This window comes from Podarcis bocagei, assembly GCF_964188305.1.
Source record: "Podarcis bocagei genome assembly, chromosome: 10".
In the NCBI taxonomy this organism is placed as follows: Eukaryota; Metazoa; Chordata; class Lepidosauria; order Squamata; family Lacertidae; genus Podarcis; species Podarcis bocagei.
Window position 1 is genome coordinate 33,813,354 of NC_138135.1, and position 19,403 is coordinate 33,832,756.

At 44.8% G+C, this 19,403-nt stretch overlaps 1 protein-coding gene across 3 annotated transcripts in view; it reads left to right on the top strand.

Moving 5' to 3' along the window:
- GRAP2 (GRB2 related adaptor protein 2) overlaps positions 1–19,403 on the top strand; it is a 56,224-nt gene that overhangs the window by 28,869 nt on the left and 7,952 nt on the right. For 2 of the 3 annotated variants that reach the window (XM_081210880.1, XM_081210879.1), the window contains exons 2-6: positions 2,857–2,942; positions 6,432–6,523; positions 8,076–8,195; positions 12,572–12,743; positions 16,723–16,845. In XM_081210880.1, the coding sequence (XP_081067006.1) occupies positions 2,865–2,942; positions 6,432–6,523; positions 8,076–8,195; positions 12,572–12,743; positions 16,723–16,845 (585 nt within the window). In that variant the 5' untranslated portion in view covers positions 2,857–2,864. Of the gene's footprint in view, positions 1–1,017; positions 1,041–2,856; positions 2,943–6,431; positions 6,524–8,075; positions 8,196–12,571; positions 12,744–16,722; positions 16,846–19,403 lie in introns of those variants that run through there. The other variant, XM_081210881.1, reaches the window with a different exon arrangement.

Genomic DNA, 19,403 nt, shown 5'->3' on the forward strand with positions numbered 1-19,403 from the left:
TCCAGTGTTCCCATTTTTAGGTATGAGTCATGTATCCTAAGGCAAGCTGGTTCATCTGTATGTAAATTTCCCATGCTCTATCATGTTTAGAACCTACACAAGGGGGGGTTGCACAGAGGAGTCAGATGGCAGAAAATGAACAAATGAATCCATGAATGATTTCCAGACTCTAATTATTCTCCTTCTGTAGATGATGTACAGGACTGGAAGTTGGGTGTAAAATTGTCAAGTTTGTGGCATATCAGTTACAATTTTATGCATTTGATAAGACTGTTTTAGAGCAGGGAGGGCTAACATTTGTTCCTGTTCTTCTAATTATTTTATTTATTAATTGCTTTGCAAGAGGCATCCCAAAGCAATTTACAATATTTTTGGAATATTCTAACTTTATGGAAATGCTGTGTTTTTGGAATATGGTTTTTGGAAAATTTATATTACCCGGATCACTGGCCATTCTGACTCAGGCTGTTCAGAGTTGTAATCCAACATTTGGAGAATGAACACAATGCGCCAGTCATGTGTTCTTTCATTTCTTCTGACGGTACTCGTATATCTGTAGCATCATAAATATCTGGAAAACCAGCTTTATTATTTCTTCTTGTGAATGTAACATACCACGCCAACCTTGGCTTGGTTTGTTTTAGTTTTTATGTGTTTGTTTCATGAAGTTCTATTTTTTAAAAAGAAAAAGTATGAGCACAATGCAATAACAAAGAATTATGGGTAATGAAGCATATTCTGTAGATTTTTGCAAGGGCTGTGTTACCTATTTCTCTGCTGCTGTTCATGGTACAGCCTCTTGCATGCACTATAAAGTGAGCCACTTCCTGCCTTGCTCTTGGCAGCTTGAGCAGGGAAGAGCAGCAGATTGAGGTAAAGGGACTGTTACATCGATAGTCCTTTCAGATCATATCACAACCCTGCTAGCAGGAAATGGTAAGAGGAGCTTTCCTGTCCTTTATCCTAGCATCATCACTTGCAAACGTAAAAACAAGCCTTTTTGTCTGCAGCACAATCAGACCCCAGTGCATTCATCTGAGGTACGTTCAAGTTCTGTATATCTGATCCATCTGAACACATTATTAGAAGACAGAAACACAATGGTGTACAGTGATACCTTGGTTCTCAAATGCCTTGGTACTCAAACAACTTGGAACCCAAACACTGCAAACCCAGAAGTAAGTGTTCTGGTTTGCGAACTTTTTTCGGAAGCAGAATGTTCTCCATTTTGAGTGTTACGCTGGCGATTTGAGTGTTAAGCTGGCGATTTGAGTGCCACGCTTCCGTTTTGAGTGTTATGCTGAGGTCTGTCTGTTTTTGCTATTTATTTAGCATTTTTGTTTTTGAGGCTCTTTTTTTTGTGACTGTGTGGAACCCAGTTCAGCTACTGATGGATTGATTGTGTAACTGCAGTACATTGTTTATTGCTTTCATCTTATGGATTCAATGGTCTTGTTAGGCAGTAAAATTCATGTTAGATTGCTGATTTAGGGGTTGTTTTTAAAAGTCTGGAATGGATTAATCCATTTTGCATTACTTTCTATGGGAAAGCGCACCTTGGTTTTGGAACGCTTTGGTTTTGGAACAGACTTACAGAACGGATTAAGTTTGAGAACCAAGGTGCCACTGTATTCATAATGGTGTCTTCTTCCACAGTGGAAACTCTGGGGAACTTCTGACCAGCCAGATATTGTTAGACACCAATTTCCATCTTTCCCAGTCAGCATTGTCAATGATCAGAGCTGATGGGAGATGGAGTCCAGCAACATCTGGAGGTCCACAAGTTCAACACCATTGCACTATGTAAATATCTCTATTTGGTGCCAAAATGGAGTTCTTGTAGAGCTCATGTGCACCTGCAGGAATTTTGACATCACTGCAGCAGGGATGGGAAACCTGTGATTCTCCAGACGTCACTGAACTATCATTCCTGACCATTGGCCATGCTGGCTGTGGAGGGTGGGAGTTGTAGTACAACATCATCTGCAGGGTAATAGGCTTTTCCATCTCTGATTCTGACATTTGTGAGAATTGATAACCTGCCCCTTGTCTTTATTTATATTTCTCAACAATTTTTTTAATCCCAGAGGATATCGAAGCCATTTTCACACTTTGGTCTGGGCTGCCTCTTTCTGGTTCAGCTGAAACCCCAGCTGATCCTTCTCTTGGAGACATGTGTTTTAAGCATGTACAGGCAACTTCACAACTAACCTATTGTAATGCATGGTTCAGAAAGCTGCTGCCCTTGAAGGCCATTTGTAAACTGCATCCTGCGCATTCTTATGGAAATTCTCGTGTGGAGGCACTGCTCCTTCAGCAAGCCTTAAACCCTCCTTTTGAGAAGCATATGGTTTCTCCATATGCAACACTATGTACATAAGGAAGCACTGGTGTCTCTTTCTGGCCACTTGTTTGTGCATTTTGCAGAGGGTGTGTGTATTTGTATACTAGGCTGGAAGACGTAAATGGAATTATCTAGCCATTGGTGCATGTTGACTGATAGTGCCTTTCTTGCAGGGATGATGATGCCGCCCAAGATAATGATTGATTTGATGATGGGGAAGGCTGTGGGAATGTATTTCGGTGTGATGATGCTTAGCTTTTCTGACTTTGGCCAATTGTACTATTGACCCTGTTGCAGGTTGAGTTGAATTTAGGATTGTAACTCGATTATGCTGGTGTCTGTAGTGGCATAACAGTCTAGTGAGACCTGTCCAAGTGGGGAAATACTTATAGAACAAGCTCGTCCAAAGATCCCCTGAGTAAAAGGGCCATAATAAGCTTTCCTGTGTTCAGTACAGTTCCACAAAACAGATATTAATACTATACTAAGCTTTACCATCGATCCCTTCACAGGAGACAGTATGGAAGCTACTGCAAAATTTGACTTCAATGCAACAGGAGAGGATGAACTGAGTTTCCGGGCTGGGGATGTTCTGAAGGTAAGTGCAAACCAAGGTTTCACCCAAGTATTTTCTCTTTTAACACTGTAAGTTCTGCTCAATACTTATGTGCTTGTATTAACCATCCATCCCATAAGCCAGCAAACCCACAACTGGCACCGGTAGATTAGTGGTTCACTGATAATTCCCAGGGTGCATAGTAAAAAGAAAATCCTTCTTAGTCCAAAATTTAAATCTGCATTTCAAAGAAGAACAAAGACTCAAAGTAGCACCTTCTACAAGGACATTAAGCAATCACAAACAATGGAAGAGTTATGCACAAGGAAATCATTTGGGACAATGTGGGTAGGGGGGGGTCTTGTTTACCAATGTTCTTCAAATCCTATGACTGCCTCCCTCAACCTGATGCCCCCCAAATGTTTTGTACTACAATTCCCATCCCCTCTGACCATTGCCAATGCTGGTTGGGGCTAATGGGATATATAATCCAACCAGGTTGTGGGAAGGCTGTCCTCCGGAACAGTAACCTAACTGTGAAGTATCTCTATTTCACACATGTGCATACCAAGTATCAGGCTGTTTTTGAAAAGTGATATGGGTCATAGCCCTGATGTGGAGAAGATGAAAGAGGCAGGAAGTGTGAGGCCCACTGACAGGAGGAAACCTATCTCCTTACTTCAACCCCTTCTTTAGAAAATGATCAGAAGCCAGCCCTCCAAGCACCAGGGAAATTGATTGCTCCAGATACCTCTTTCCAGGAAAGTAAGCATTAGACAGAGGTCGCCTTTAGTATTTTTACCGTTTGAGCATTGGCCCATGGGAAGATAAACAGCTGCATTTATTTTAAGTGATATTTAGTTCAGCCACTGGCATAGCTAATCTAGCTGGTTCCTAGCCACACATATTTTTGGTAGCTTGGCATGAGGTGCCATCACCAAGGTTCACCAGATGATTAAGTTGTGGTTATTTCTGTGAAGAGAAAAAATAAAGCGAGATTTTCTACAATGAATGCAGATATATTCATTTACTTATTTACAAAAAAATCTAGCCTACTAAAGTCTTTATGTGGTGTACACTATGTACAGTGCAGCACAACATAACAGGAATTATCCTCTGTTGTGTTCTACTGTCTAGGCATTTATACCTGTGTGTGTAAGGAAGTCAAAGTGCTATCAAATTCAGAAAAGGATTGATGCATGAAGAGGTAGAGCCAAAACACAATGGCCACAATTCAATACAGACATTTAGACATTGAAATCAATGGACTTTAGTGCATTTCTCTACATTGACTTGAGCTTGGTAAATCCATGGGCAGTGGAAAACATTAAGGACATGTTTCTATTGCCTATAGTGGGCACAAGTTTACAATTCTTTGAATTCTTGTTGGTCTAACCAGCCTTTGGGACTTTTTTGCTTCCATGCCTCAGCTGCTTTAGTGCAAGGTCAGCACAAGTAAAGCTGCAATCTTGCACACACTTAACTTGGGGAGTAAGTCTCATTTAAGTGGGACGTCCTTCCATATAAACATCTATAGGATCTAATGCAAGCATTGCTCTATGGATCAGGGGGCTTTTTGGGGCCGCTCTCCACCCTGTTAGTTAAATGGAAGGATTTGTATTTTCCTCGTGCAGACCACTAAAAGCAAAGCAACCCATTAAAAAAAACTCTCACACAGTTCCTTAAGCCCCCCTGTAAGATCTTCAAAGCAGAACTCTTTCATCACAGACATATTAGAAATACACATCCAGATCCCTCCACCATCTGAACAAGGCTGCAGGAATTTGGGCAAAACTAACGAGCACTTCCTCTAATACCTCTGTGTCCTCCTCCTAGTTTTACTTCTTCCAAATGCATGTTTTGCTCCCACAGTGGCTGCTTTTCTGCAAGAGCCCTTGATACCTATCCGGTCTATGATTGTCCTTTCAAATTACTTGCTTTGTTTCCTTTTTTCTTGCGACTGCATTGCCTACCTTTGAAGTCTGGTTCATTTGCTACAGGGATGGATTAATTATTATGCTAACTACATTGCAGAGCAGGATACTACTTGCCAAGTGAGCGCCTTTGCAAAGTGGTTTTGCAGTGTGAGAAATGAACCTATGCTGCTGCGCTCTCTCTCCTTTATGCTTCCCTGCAGGCAGCAGGCAGTGACTAGGGAGTAGCTGTCCCCGCCCATCCACCCACCTTCGTGGCAGCCTTAAAAACCCTGGGCCTGCACCACTTGCGGATCAGAAAATTCTGTCTGCTGTACTTTAGTGTGAAATTACCACTTCAGAACAGAGGAGGGTCGCTTGTCTCTGTGGCTGAGTGACCATATCTATGTGCAGGCTGAAAAAGCTGTGTTATCAGGCAAGACTGAAGTAGCACTGTAATTAGTCACTAACAAACAGCAGCAACTGTTAAACAAGGAAACCAATTTACTGAGATAGCAAAGTCCAGAGCAGCTGATGAGTCTTGCAGAAGTCTTCCACACTGGCCAAGTATCTGTTTGTGTTTGTGTGTTTGACTCCTGAAGATGTCTGTATTCTCCCAAGGCAAAGCATCGTTAAAGCATCAAATGAAGCATAAACTGAAAGTCCTACAAGTCTAAGACCCTATACATACCACTTTAAGGAGAGGGGTTATCGCCCCTTGAACCATTTTTTCAGCAATTAACCAATCAGTGTCTGGGAAAGGTTTCACAGCCTGTTTCCTAATTTGGATAGGTTCCAGCTAGGACATGTTTTGAGGCCATGTCCTCAACAACCCTACTCTGCCTTTATTTTGGGCACCTTGCTTCTATTACTGGAGTTGCATCCTTGTATCTTGTGAGCACTTCAGCACCCTTCATACATTTTATTGTGTTGTACAAGGGGCAGCAGGGTTACACCATTGCTGCCACCACCATCCATGGACATCTGCAAGAGCAGATCCTGAGCATTTATACCTCTACATGGGTAGGTTCCTGCAGGAGCCGGAATCCTGTGCAGTCAGGGTTCCATCTCCTAGGGAAGCCCAGGCATGTAGAGATCCAAGTGCATGGGCTTTCCACCTGCAGACATTCACACCGAATGTGTAAACACTGAGGATGGGAGATGTCATGCATCCTCTGCAGCAGGGACAATAGTGCATCTCCACTGTCCCTTGACTGCGTAGAGCACCCTTCACATGCAAACTGCATGAACCTAGCTCTCAGTTAGGCACAGTGGCTTTGCCATATAATTTCTATAAGGCAGGTATGGGGAACCTTTTGGTCCTTGGGTGCTGCTGAACTACAACTTCCATCAGCCTCAGCAAGCATAGCCATGAATGGTGTGAGTCGTAGTTCAGCAACACCTGGAGGGCCAGTTTTCCCACACTTGCTCTAAGGAGAGAAAATTGAGGTTTTTCCCATAAAACTGCTGAAGCTTGGTTCAGAACCTTGCAGACAAGTTGACAAATGCCTAACAGTGGGGAGTGTGCCAGGAGTGGGGTCATGGGACATTTAAAACCTGGGTAGAATAAGACCTATATGTCCTTTAAAGTAATACTGACTCTCCTTTTGGTGCACAGATTTTAAGCTCTAAGGAAGAGTGGTACAAGGCTGAGCTGAATGGTTATGAAGGATATGTCCCAAAGAATTTCATAGATTTTCACAGTCCCAGGTAAGTATGTCAACTCTTCTAGGTGTTTAACTGGAGCGTGTACTTGTACACTGCGGTCCTGATGAAAGTCAGGGGTGAGTGTGTTCCTAGAATTAACGTTTTGAAATATCCTGCTAGACACGCAATTAAAGCGATGTTTATTTTGATCTTCAGCCCTGTGCACCTGCTCTACTGTAAAAAGATGATTTATTGTGTGCATGAGGCAGAGAGGGACATCTCAGTCATTTGTTAAGAGCAGGATCCTGCTTTAGCAGTCCTTAAGTAAATCATGGTTTGCACCAAAGCTGCTAATTAAACCACGTTCACAGTGCCCAGGCATAAACTTCTCAGCCTCTTGTGCTCATATGCTGTGGTACCATATGCAAGTTTATTATCCTTCTCTGCAGATTTAAAGACAACGGCGACAATCAAACTACCGTATTTTTTGCACCATAACACTCACTTTTTTCCTCCTGAAAAGTAAGGGGAAATGTCTGTGCGTGTTATGGAGGGAATGCCTACAGGTGGCATGCCTACGGATTTTCCTCCTATAAAAACTATGTGCGTGTTATGGTCGGGTGCGTGTTATAGAGCGAAAAATACGGTACTTTGCATCCTTTTTATATAAAAAAGCTTTTCCCCCCTAAAGTACTGTGTTGTAGCAGAGAGTACACCTGGTGGCTTGACTTCAGTAGACTACATGCGTGGCAGTGCAGACTTCTAAATAATTATTGGCATATTATTAACCTGGAGCAGGTGTGCGAGGAACAATGTTTGTAGGCTCTGGGGGATTGTCATTGGCTTGTATGTGCTGCACCACTGGCCCCTGCTGGATGGAACCAAAAGGACCTTTTTGTATAGAGCAGTTTCATCAGCTGGCAGCTGCAGGGTGAGAACTCAAAAAACAAAATGCAGGCCTATATTTTATTTCATTTTTAGACAAAATTCATCCATTTTTCTCTTGCAAGTACCTGTGCCTTGGGTTGTACATTAGGTGATAAAAGCTCAGTTCTATGAGCCTTCTGAACTGTGAGTTCAGGTTCTGATACAGAGGGACATACTACATATAGTCATGACATTTAACAATAGGAATGGCATACTTCCATTTTCTGAGCTTTGAAACACTGTGAATGTTGAAACCCTTGAATTAATGCCCCCCCTTCCCCCTCTTTGGATGGTCATGTGTATAGCATATGCCAGCCCCACAACATGCAGGGGCCCACCTGCTCATTCTGGTGAGTGGGGCCCTGGACGTCTGCCCCCATGTCCTGGCCTGGTGTCATCACCACTTGAAAGAGGCTTTCTTGATCTTTGTGAAAGCAGCACATGCTGGAGTTTGGGAAAAGAGGGGTGCATTTACTTATTTTTACTCCGTTTTTCCTTTAGCAAATAGCTGGGTTGTTCTATTTCAGAATGAGTCATGTGGCATTTTCTACCATTGTACCCTCTTTTCTTTACCTGGCTCACTGTAAATTTTCTCTCCATTTTTTTCCCTTTATCACTTCTTTCTTTCTCTCTCTCTTTTTCACCACCTACATTCATCTCCATGAATGCAATCTGTTGTACTTTTCAGCTGGTTCCATGAAGACGTATCCCGCCACAAGGCAGAGAATATGCTCAGGGGCAACAAAGTGGGCTCCTTCATCGTCCGAGGTACTCAGAACCGTCCAGGCGACTTCTCCATCTCCGTCAGGTACTTGTGCTTTGTAGCCTTCTTACCTACCTTTAAGGAAAGACTGGTGTTTGGGACTGAGGAGTTCTCCCTCCGGCTGACATTTTTAAACAGGCATGCTTTCGGTTTCTCTGTATGAAGAAGATCTGTTTAATTACAAATCTGTTATCCTGCTATCTGCTTCCAACAAGGCCTGACAGAATAGCTTACAATATAAAAACACCAGCCAATAAAATATATAAACGATGCAATCCTATACTTTAGTATGTATTACATATTCAGAAAGCCAACCAGGGAGTCAGGCGACTGGTCTGGAGACCTCCAGTCCTGTGACTGAAATGTCTAGGTCCGAAGGTGTATCGGGGTCACTGGCAGTATGGTCTTCTGTTGGGGGTCCTGCTTCTTCTCCTCCTCTTCCTCCAAGGTAGCCCTGTTTCCAGACCTGAGAAGGACTGAACCCCGACGTGCAGCTGCCCACTGTAGCTCTAGTGCTCAAGCAGAGCTCAACCTATACCAGACCCACACCTTATTTCCCCTCCTATTTTTGTAGCTGTTCTTACTTTTATGTTCACACAATGGCATCGGCATCAAAACAGCGGCTTGTATTCCCCACCCCCTTTAATACAGATTTACGCTTTGCAGGGGAAATCCAGCAAATTAAAACTCCCGCTGCTAATGTTTGCGGAAATGAACCATTTGCAATATTACGACTTGATGGGGAAGTATCCTATATTTCTGAGAGAACTTAGTTGGATGGAGAAGGAGGCTCTCATGCTGGCTGCAAGTCATCTGTAGTTTGCTTAGGATGGTAGTAATTGCAGCTCAGTGAGGGGTAAACTTTCCTTATTTTTACTATTGTTTAGTAAACTTGTATACTACCCTTCACCTGAAGATCACAGGGCAGTTCGCAAAATAAAATTACAAAATGAGAGCGCAGAATACACAATAAAGCAAAAAACAAACAAACCACCACTGCAAGGCCATCTTGCCCTGAGAGGGAGAGAAGCTACAACAGCCTGGAGAGCTCTCCACCATCTAGCTCTCAGTAGTTTACCTGAGGTGGCCTCCCCCCCCCCCCCCAGGATTACCACAAAGCTGTCCAAGGAACCATCTTGCCCTGGGAGAAAGAGAGATTTTGTGTTGGTTTGTTTTTCAAAAAAAAAGCTCACCACAGCTCCCCAAGACACCTTGCCTTGGCTGTTTATATAGCTTTGAGTGATGCTTACTGTTTTACCTGTTCTACATAAACTGCTTTGTGAGATTTGCCTGCAAAGCAATATATAAATAAATGATAAATCAAAAAAGATCAGCAGCCTTCTTGCCCAGTATGGACCTTATAGTCCTGGCTTGCATGCTGAAATGTTTTTTTCTCTCAGCCTCCCTCCCTCCTTCCCCACTCCACCACAGCCATCCTTTTGTAATTGAAAACAGAGCACAGCATCTCTCAAAAGTGGCTGTGTGATGCTTCCTCTTTCCCAGGTAGACCATTATCCCATCTTTTCAAATGTTTATGAGTTGCCTCTTTGCCAAAGCACACAACATGACTTCCAACAATAAAACCAAAACGAAATGAAACATAAAACAATAACAGGTAAATAGCAACCATCTCTACAGTAGCAGCACGAAGCCCTCTTTGAAATAACAGCCAATCAATCAAGCTAACGACATACAGGCTGAAATAAACGTAATGTTATTTCAGCCTGTACAACATACAAATATATAACAAGCTGGGACATGGAGCAGAACCACCCCATTAAATCAGAGGTGGGAACCTTGAGTCCCTCCAGACATTGTTGGGGTATGTACACATTACCATTTATTTTGGCTCCAGTGGGCTCCCACTGCCAGTGTGTGAAGCTGAGGCATGTGACACTAGCCCCAAGCCATCTGAAGATTTTTGAGAAATACTGTTCATAGTATCAAATGATCACTCTGAAAAAGAAGACTCCCACAGCCATTGCCTTTGGACAAATTATTTTAGTTATTGTTTTACTACATTTATTCATTTGTTCAAGGAGCTTAAGGCATCATGCTCCTCCATATGATCTTCACAGCAGCCTGTACGAAGTAGAGCCTGGATAGCTCAGTTGGTTAGAGCGTGGTGCTGATAACGCCAAGGTTGCAGGTTTGATCCCTGGATGGGACAGCTGCATATTCTTGCATTGCAGCTGGTTGGACTAGATGGTCCTCAGAATCCCTTCTATGATATTTCTATGATTAGGTTGAGAGATGGTGACTGACCCAAGGTCACCCACAAAGCTTCATGGCTTAGAGGAGATTTACCGTATTTTTTGCACCATAACACACACTTTTCCCCTCCTAGAAAGTAAGGGGAAATGTCTGTGCATGTTATGGAGTGAATGCCTACGGATGGTGGGGGGATCTGCTGCAGTCGTGAGCAGAGGATCCATGGTTTCCCTTCCTTCTCTCCTCCGTGGCTCACTTTGAAACAGCAAAGCGGGAGAAGAGCCGCTGAGTGGGGGGGGGGAGAGGGACAGAGAGCCTGATTGCTTTAAAGGAGCAAAGCGGGAGAGGAGAGGAGCCGCTTACACGAGTGTAAGCGGCTCCTGTCTGGTTGGCTCCTTTAAAGCAAGCCACTTAAAACGTGGTTACAAAGCACAGATCCACATGGATCCTCAGGATTTTTGCACTGGGTCACCCCAAATTCACCATCAGATCACATAGCATGTCCATGGCTACAGCTTGCACCAAAAAAATCACACACCCACTGTTGCCTGGGGCCGCAGTGGTGCAAAAACGTGGTTACAAAGCATGGATCCACATGGATCCTCAGGATTTTTGCATTGGGCTACCCCAAACTCACCGTCAAATCACATGTCTGTGGCCACAGCATGAACCACAAAAATCATACATCCACTGTTTCGTTTAGAATATTTTTTTTCTTGTTTTCCTCCTCTAAAAACTATGTGCGTGTTATGGTCGGGTGCGTGTTATAGAGCGAAAAATACGGTAAACCCTGGTCTCCCGGATCCTAGTCCAGCACTCTTAACCATACTGGCTCAGACACTGTCAGGCAGCAACTTACAAGAGAAAGAAAGCGATGTGGGTGGGAACCTGACTTTGCCTGCTGACTGCAGGTAAACAAGCACAAGACAAAACTGGCAGCAATTCAAATGATAGGGAGCAGTTCAGTTGCTCCACTCATTCTTAGGCTACTCCTTCAGCTGCTTTAGCAACAGGCATTGAGAGAAGCTTAAAACAGGGAGGAGCCCAGAGTGGCGTCCCACTAACAGCAAAGTATGGGTAGCCGGTGGGTGGTCCTGCCCCGGGCACTTTCAATCTGGGTTTGGCCTAACCTGCATGTGCTCTGCCACTGAGCTATGGTTCCTCCAAGTGACCTACCTTATTCTCAAATATGACCTAACCAAGGTAAGAGCAGGGACTTTCCTTCCTGTATTTGGCAATGCAGAAACCATGAAGATAGTTTCCTTCTGCCCTGACCTTTTATAACAGGGGTGGGGAAGCTCCTCCCACTTCAAGGCCGCATTCGCTTCTGGACAACCTTCTGAGCGTCACATGCCAATGAGGAGGAGCACCAGAAGCATGAGTGGTTGAAGCAGCAAATGGAAAGTTTAGCTTTGTACAGTCAGCTAGTTTGTACATGCACACACTCTATCTCTATCCTCCATCCCAAACAAGCAAGAGGCATTATCAGAGTTCAAGGAGACATTCCAGGCAGGCAAAAGCACTCAAGGAGGGTATGAAGTAGAGGCCTGTAGAGAGGAGCGTGGCCTGGGGGGAGAGTCCTGAGGGCCAAACAAATAGGGTGCAAGGCTGCATTATCCACTGCGCCTGAAGTTCCCCATCCCTGTTTAGCGAGTACCCTTACACAAAAAGGCTGTGGTTTATCCTTCATCCTTCTCTGTTGGGCCAGGTATCATACATGCTATTCATGGGAGCACTGATGCTTGTGTTAGTGGGCTTCATATTGGCCATTGGTTTAGACTGATTTGTATTACATTGGTTTAGCTATATTAGAACAACAGATGCCTAGGAAGTTACTGCTCCGTCATGTCTCCTCTGGTGAGGGATGTTAATTCAAAATTGCCTTGATGATTTGTGTGATTAAATATTTAGTAAGAGGGCCTGACTGACCATTTTCATTAATACAGCACCGTTGCTCTTCATAAAGGCCTTTCACAGGACTCTAAATGCTAAGGATTTTAAGCATAGCTTTAGTGCTCTATCCCATGCTGGTTTCTGCCAGCGCTGGAAGCATTTTCACAACTGCTCCAAAAACTGCTTTTCATCCAAAATGTTTCCTTTCTGAATGTCATTAACGTAGGATACAAAGCAAAACAAAACCATTCAAAAATTAAATGAGTGGGAATCCCAGACTGTTGTCCAATGTTTTGTTTTCTCCCTTTGGTACCCAGACATGAAGAGAACGTACAACACTTTAAAGTGATGAGGGACCCAAAGGGCAACTACTTTTTGTGGAGCGAAAAGTTCCTGTCGCTAAATAAACTTGTGGAATTCTACAAGACTTCTTCCATCTCCAGACACGCACAGATCTTCCTGCGGGATGAGACCCAGAAAGAACAGCAGGTAAATCTCAAGGAGCTCTGTTTTTACCAAGCCAGGGTGAATGAGTACGTACATATGAAGCAGAAGCATGTACCGTAATTAGGACTTTTTCCATGAGACAAAATTGTGCCCAATCCCACCTTTTTTTCCCTTTGCTTTTTTTTGTTAGCTTTAATGTTATAAAAATCAATTGATTTTTATGGAGACATTTATAAGTGAACCAGGAAGCGACCTTTCCAGACCAAGCAATGTAGTAAAATTCATGACATTTGACAATGAGCATGACTGGGAATTGCCCCTCTGGGACGGCTTGCCTAAAAATAAAGGTTTTCGATGGAATAGAAGGTGGGGACTATGGTGGAACTATGGGAAGAGCATTCATGCTGGTTCATTGAAAGGATACACTTTTTGTTGAAGCTGAAAATCTCATTTCACTGTCGTCTTCTGTTTTGATTTATTTTACTCCTAACAGCAATCTACACAGAATGCAAAGGAGGCCTTGAGGTCGGAGACAAGAGGCATGGTTTAAGCATAGTGATAAAAAAACAAACCCAGAACGAATGGAGCACTGAAAGGAGGAGAGAAATGTCACATCCACACCACACATTGAATCACACTTATGCCACCTTAATAATCAAGGAGAATCCTAGAAACTAGTTTGCTAAGGGTGCTTAAAATGTATGGTGTGGGTGTGACCAGAGCACAAAAGGTAACCCTGGGATGTAGGTAGATCCCACGTTGCTGGCAGCTTGTTTCAGTCTGTGCCAGAAGAACAAAGAAACGACAGGTCGCAGGTTGTAAACCATTACTCACAGTGCAGTACTGAGAAGGAGGAGGTACGGTAACTACAGTAACCAGAGAGCCCTGCTTAACCAGGATGTGGACTCTGATATTAAATTACCAGGATGTGAATGCTGAGGCAAAGCAGAAAATAGATTGTGCCCACAATAGCAAGGAAGTTTTGTAACCCACATTGTGCAAGGAGGAGCACTTCCTTATCCGCTTCAAAGAGAAGCAATGACATACCTGGCAGAGAGGATCATGTTGCCGACCTCTTTCCAGCCAGTTATATCCATTTTTAAAACACTGTCTTGGAAAGTAAAGAAGTGTGTTTGTGTGAAAGGACGGGTAAATGGCATCAACTATTTGCATCAGGGATTATTCAATTAGAAAAGAAGCATGAAAGCATCTGACTGTCTAAGTCAAGGATCTTCTTTGGCGATCACTCGTCACTGAGTAAGATTGTCTTCCATAAACACGGTTTTAACAATGAGTCCGTAAGTGACTGTGGAGGCCATCTCTGGATCCACATATCCTTCCACAGTGGGAACATTGGTTTCCGGGTGGGAGTTGATCACAGTGTGGATTTGCCAAGCGTGCCTCTTAGCACGTTTCTCCCTTGCGTCCTGAGTTTGAATGTCGGGACTCATCCCAGACCACACCCTGCACCTGCCCTGCTTTGCAGTCTCCTCAAGTGTCTTTGCTTGGCTAGAATACATCCTTGAACTTTGAGAATGCTTCTTATTTGCCAGGATGGAGGACAGCAAGGGGTGTGTGAGCGGAAACAATCCTGGTGTACAATCCTAGCTCTACCTCTCTTTTAAATCAGAACCAGTGAAGGTGGTGAATGTCCTGTGTGAGTGTATGGAGGCAGTTGGAGGATGGATGGCAGCGAACAGAGTGAGGTTGAATCCTGACAAGACAGAAGTACTGTTTTTGCAGGACAGGGGGCGGGCAGGTGTGGAGGACTCCCTGGTCCTGAATGGGGTAACTGTGCCCCCTGAATGACTAGGTGCACAGCCTGGGAGTCATTTTGGACTCACAGCTGTCCATGGAGGCACAGGTCGATTCTTTGTCCAGGACAGCTGTCTACCAGCTCCACCTGGTACGCTGGCTGTGACCCTACCTGCCCGCAGACTGTCTCGCCAGAGTGGTGCATGCTGTGGTTAACTCCTGCTTGGACTACTGTAACACACTCTACGTGGGGCTACCTTTGAAGGTGACTCAGAAACTACAATTAATCCAGAATGCGGCAGCTAGACTGGTGACTGGGAATGTCCACCAAGACCATATAACACCATTTCTGAAAGACCTACATTGGCTCCCAGTACATTTCTGAGCACAATTCAAAATGTTGGTGCTGACCTTTAAAGCCCTAAACGGCCTCAGTCCAGTATACCTGAGGGAGTGTCTCCACCCCCATGATTTGGCCCGGACACTGAGGTCCTGCTCTGAGGGTCTTCTAGCGGTTCCCTCACTGCAAGAAGTGAGGTTACAGGAAACGAGGCAGAGGGCCTTCTCGGTAGTGGCGCCCGCCCTGTGGAACGCCCTCCCATCAGATTTCAAGGAAATAAACAACTATCTGAGGTTTAAAAGACATCTGAAGGCAATCCTGTTTAGATAAATTTTTAATGTTTGATGTTTTATCGTGTTGGGAGCAGCCCAGAGTGCCTGGGCAAGTCCAGCCAGATGAGCAGTGTATAAATAAATTGTTGTTGTTGTTGTTTTGTTTGTTTGTTTGTTTTTAAAGGTAAAACTAACATTCATTGCTCTTCCCAGCACTGGCATGTGGCCCTCAGAAGGCTGGCCAGAAAGGAATATGGCCCTTGCTTACCCAGCTCTACATATAGCCAGTAAGAGACAGTGTTGGGGCTGAGAGATTTTTTCATACCAAGAATACTCTAAAATGGAAAGGGTATGAAAAAATATTGATTGAGGGAGGGAAAATTGTAGGAAGACAGTGATTTGGGAGAGAATGTCATATGGACAACACAGGAAGCTTACTATCCACATTAGAACAGAGGATCTCTGTGCCTCCTTTTAGTATACCTGGCAACCCCTCCTCTGCATTTGCCTTAAACCATTTTTGCTTCCTTCATTTTGTATTGCAAATAAAAAGCCTATGTGAATCTGAACTGCCAATTTGCATTACAAAAGCATCTTTATCCACTATCTCTTCTGCATTGGCAAGGATCCCTGGCTAGCATAAGCAGAGCAAGAGAGGCTCAAAGGTGATTTAAACCTCAAGTGTGAAAACACCAGGAAGCAAAGCTGACAGCTGGCACAACCAACATATACATAAATTAAAGGATAGGGGTCTTTCTTTCTGACTCCACTGTTGTATATGCTTGTTAGGATTGCAGGAGCTGTAGAAATATTGGCAGATCCAGTTGCAAAGACAAATTAAGCCTAAAAAGCTTAATTTTAAAACACAGTCAAATCACTAATGATTAAGATTAGACATTCCTGAAGCTCTCTCTGTGTGATTAAACCCTATGAAAAATGCCGGAGTTTTCCAAAGAGTTAAATATGCCACAACTTGCAAAAAAAAAAAAAGTTGAGTGCAAAAACTATTATTAAAAAATTAAATCTAACAATTGACCATGGCTTTGTGGTGAATTTGTGCCATGTCTTTAGAGAAATGAGTCTCCTTCACACATGTTTATTACATAAACTGCCTGCCATGTAAAATATTAAGTTTTATATATACACACACATAAACATACATATACATATATGTTCATTGTATGTGTGTAGATTATTGGGGTTCTCCATCCAAGTTGCTGATCAGGTCTCCACCTCCTTAGCTTTAGTAAAGCAGTATTACCTATTGTTTCTAGTATCAAGGGGGCAGTAAAGGGTCTGAACATGTCAGATTTCTCAGCACAAGGTCTCAGATAAGCTGCAGCTATGAATGTTTTTGGACACTGTCTCATGCTCTAGACATGACTATAAATAAGGCGAGGGACAAAAACAACAGCAGCAGAATGAATACATTCCTTTGAGTGGTGCCCAGTGGTGTCAATAGTAACTGTCAGGTTAGCGATGAATATCCATGCCTTAAGAAAATGGAATGTGTAGAAGCTAAGGTGCCAATCATGCGCAAAGGGGATGGGAATGGTTCTGAGTTATCCCTTTGTGATATGAAGCCCTTGTCTGGAAGCACTCTGGGAAAGAATACATAGAAGGACAAACAAAACGTAACCCTCTTTCTTTCCAGGAAGCCGCTGTATGGAACCTGGCCAAAAAGACACAGGAAGTGCTTCACCTGAATGGCAAAGAAGCAGGAGCATCAGGGCATAACAAACATGTGGATCAATCAGCATCTTGGCAGCATAAGCAGGTAACAGAAAGAGATGGACCTGAGTTGCTCTGTCCTGCTTGCAGACTTCCCATAGACATCTGGCTAGGCACTCCAAGGCTGCATATGCACCGTAACTTTCAAACATTCAAAACATATCCCCACTTCACAAACCAACCTGAGAACTGCAGTTTACCTGTCAGGGAACTGCCATCAGAGCATCAGGTGGTGGAGGGACTCAGGCAGGATGAAAGAGACTCAACTGCTGAAGCAGGGACCAGCAGGGGGAGGAGTTGGTCTCTGAGGGAATGCGAGCAGGAGGGAGGGCTCAGGGAGGCTTCCAGCGAGAACAGTGGGGAGGTATCGGAGTCTCCCATAGGGAGACCCATACCTCGCAGGAAACTGTCACGCCGTGAGTCCAGGAGACGCGTTTCCGTTAAGGAACTTCTTTGCTGGAAACGCTTCCGCAGGCAGCCACTGTCGGACTCTACTAGTGACTAGAGCAGACATGTCTGAGGAGCTCCGTCACACACGGAGGTTTGTGGGGGCGCACAAACTCTGAGGGAGCACGTTTTCACGCACAAGCAGCTAATCAAACCCTCACAGCAGTCCGACAGTCTTTGTACGCTGCCTGTGCAAGAGAAGGCATCATGAGCGAACCAACCGGAACCGGAGGAGCAGGGGCTGGAGCTGGTCCAAGCTTGGAAGATAGATACCGAGCGTTGGAGGTTCAACTGGCCCTGCAGACGGCGAGGCTGGAGGAGAGAAGGGCTCAGGATGCAGACAAGAAGGGGAGAGCCACTCAATTCCCCAGAAAGGTACCAGGATTGGTGCAGAAATTTGGGGGGGACCCCAAGGACTACCATGCTTTTAGGACAGAGATGCAATATGCCCTTAATGTGCAGTTCGATGAGTTCCCTGATGAGGAATCGCGAGTTGCTTTTGTAATTGGGCATCTTGAGAAAGGGGCTAGAGACTGGGTTCGACCCCTAATGGCAACGCACAATGACATACTAAAGGACACAATGAAGTTCTTTCGTGCAATGGATATCATGTTTTCCAGCGATATTGAGGAAGGGGTGGTGCGCAGACAGCTAATGGCTTGTAAGCAGGGGAGTCGATCTGTCCGTGAATATTGGACTGAGTTTACCATGCTGATTCACAGACTGAGTTGGGATTTATCGGCGGCACCCGTTCAAATGCTATTTGAAGAAGGTCTTTCTTCGGGGGTGAAAGACGAGCTGGCACGGAGCCCCAGGGCGGAGTCTATGGATCAGCTGACCAAATCTGCGCTGACCATAGGAGCGCGGCAGGAGGCAAGAGCCTTGGAGAGGCGGGAAGGGAGAGGGGAACGTTGGAAGGAGTTCCGCATTCCAGACATTCCTGAGCCAGCTTTCCCGCCGGCAGAGCCGATGGAAATCGGAACAGCGCGCGCGCGCGCATTTTCAAAAACCAGCGAGGGAGCTAAGAAGGAGGGAAAGGGCCCCCGGAAATGCTATCTCTGCCAACAGCCAGGCCACTTTGCCAGAGTCTGCCCCCAGAGGAAGGAATGGCAAGGGATGGTGGGAGCTGTTGAGGGGGGAGAAGAAGGGGGAGCGGAGCAGGTAAAAGCCAACGCCTGGTTGCCACAATTGGGGCACTGCAGCCAGGCCAAAGAGCAGTGAAAGTGCCCGTGCCAGAAGCTCCTCGACCTGCTCTAGTGATTGAAGTGTCGCTAGAGCTGCAGAATGGGCACCCCCTAAAAATAAAGGCGCTATTGGACTCAGGCAGCTCCTGCAATTTTATGAGCAAGGAGTTTGCTGCTGAACACCAGATACAGACCATCCCTTTAAGCAACCCCCTGCAGGTGACCACGATTGATGGCAGGGAGTTGTTGGGAGGAGGAGTCCGCTTGCAGACTGTCCCAATGATAATGAGGGTGGCAAGGCACACAGAACTGATAGCGTTTAATGTGGCCACCCTGGGAGGCGCTCCCATTATTTTGGGAATGAGCTGGCTAGCTCTACATGATCCGCTGGTTGGCTGGCATCAAAGAGTGGTGTCCTTTGGTTCAGCACATTGCCTAGAACACTGCAAAGGGGAGAAGGGTTCAGTAGGGGCCCAAGCCACCCTAGCAGGGACTGAAGTAATGGGGAAGGTGAAGGTACCACCACAGTATGCAGATCTCAGCGACGTGTTCAGTGAGAAGGAAGCTGACCAACTACCACCTCATAGACCCTTTGATTGTCAGATCAATTTACTCCCTGGAGCACAGCTTCCCGTGGGCAAGTTGTATGCCATGTCAGACAGGGAAATGCAGGAGTTGCGAGGGTTCATTGACAAGAACCTGAAGAGAGGCTTCATCAGAGAGTCCAAAGCAGCAGGGGGGAGCCCAGTGTTCTTTGTGGACAAAAAAAATGCGGACAAGCCGAGACTTGTATGTGATTTTAGGCGGCTGAATGCAGTGACTGAACCGGTGGCGTTCCCTATGCCCAGAATTGATGATATTTTGACCATGGTGAGGAAGGGAAAGATTTTCACAAAGCTGGATCTAAGGGGGGCGTACAACCTGATACGCATAAGGAAAGGGGATGAATGGAAAACCACCATGTTTACCCCTT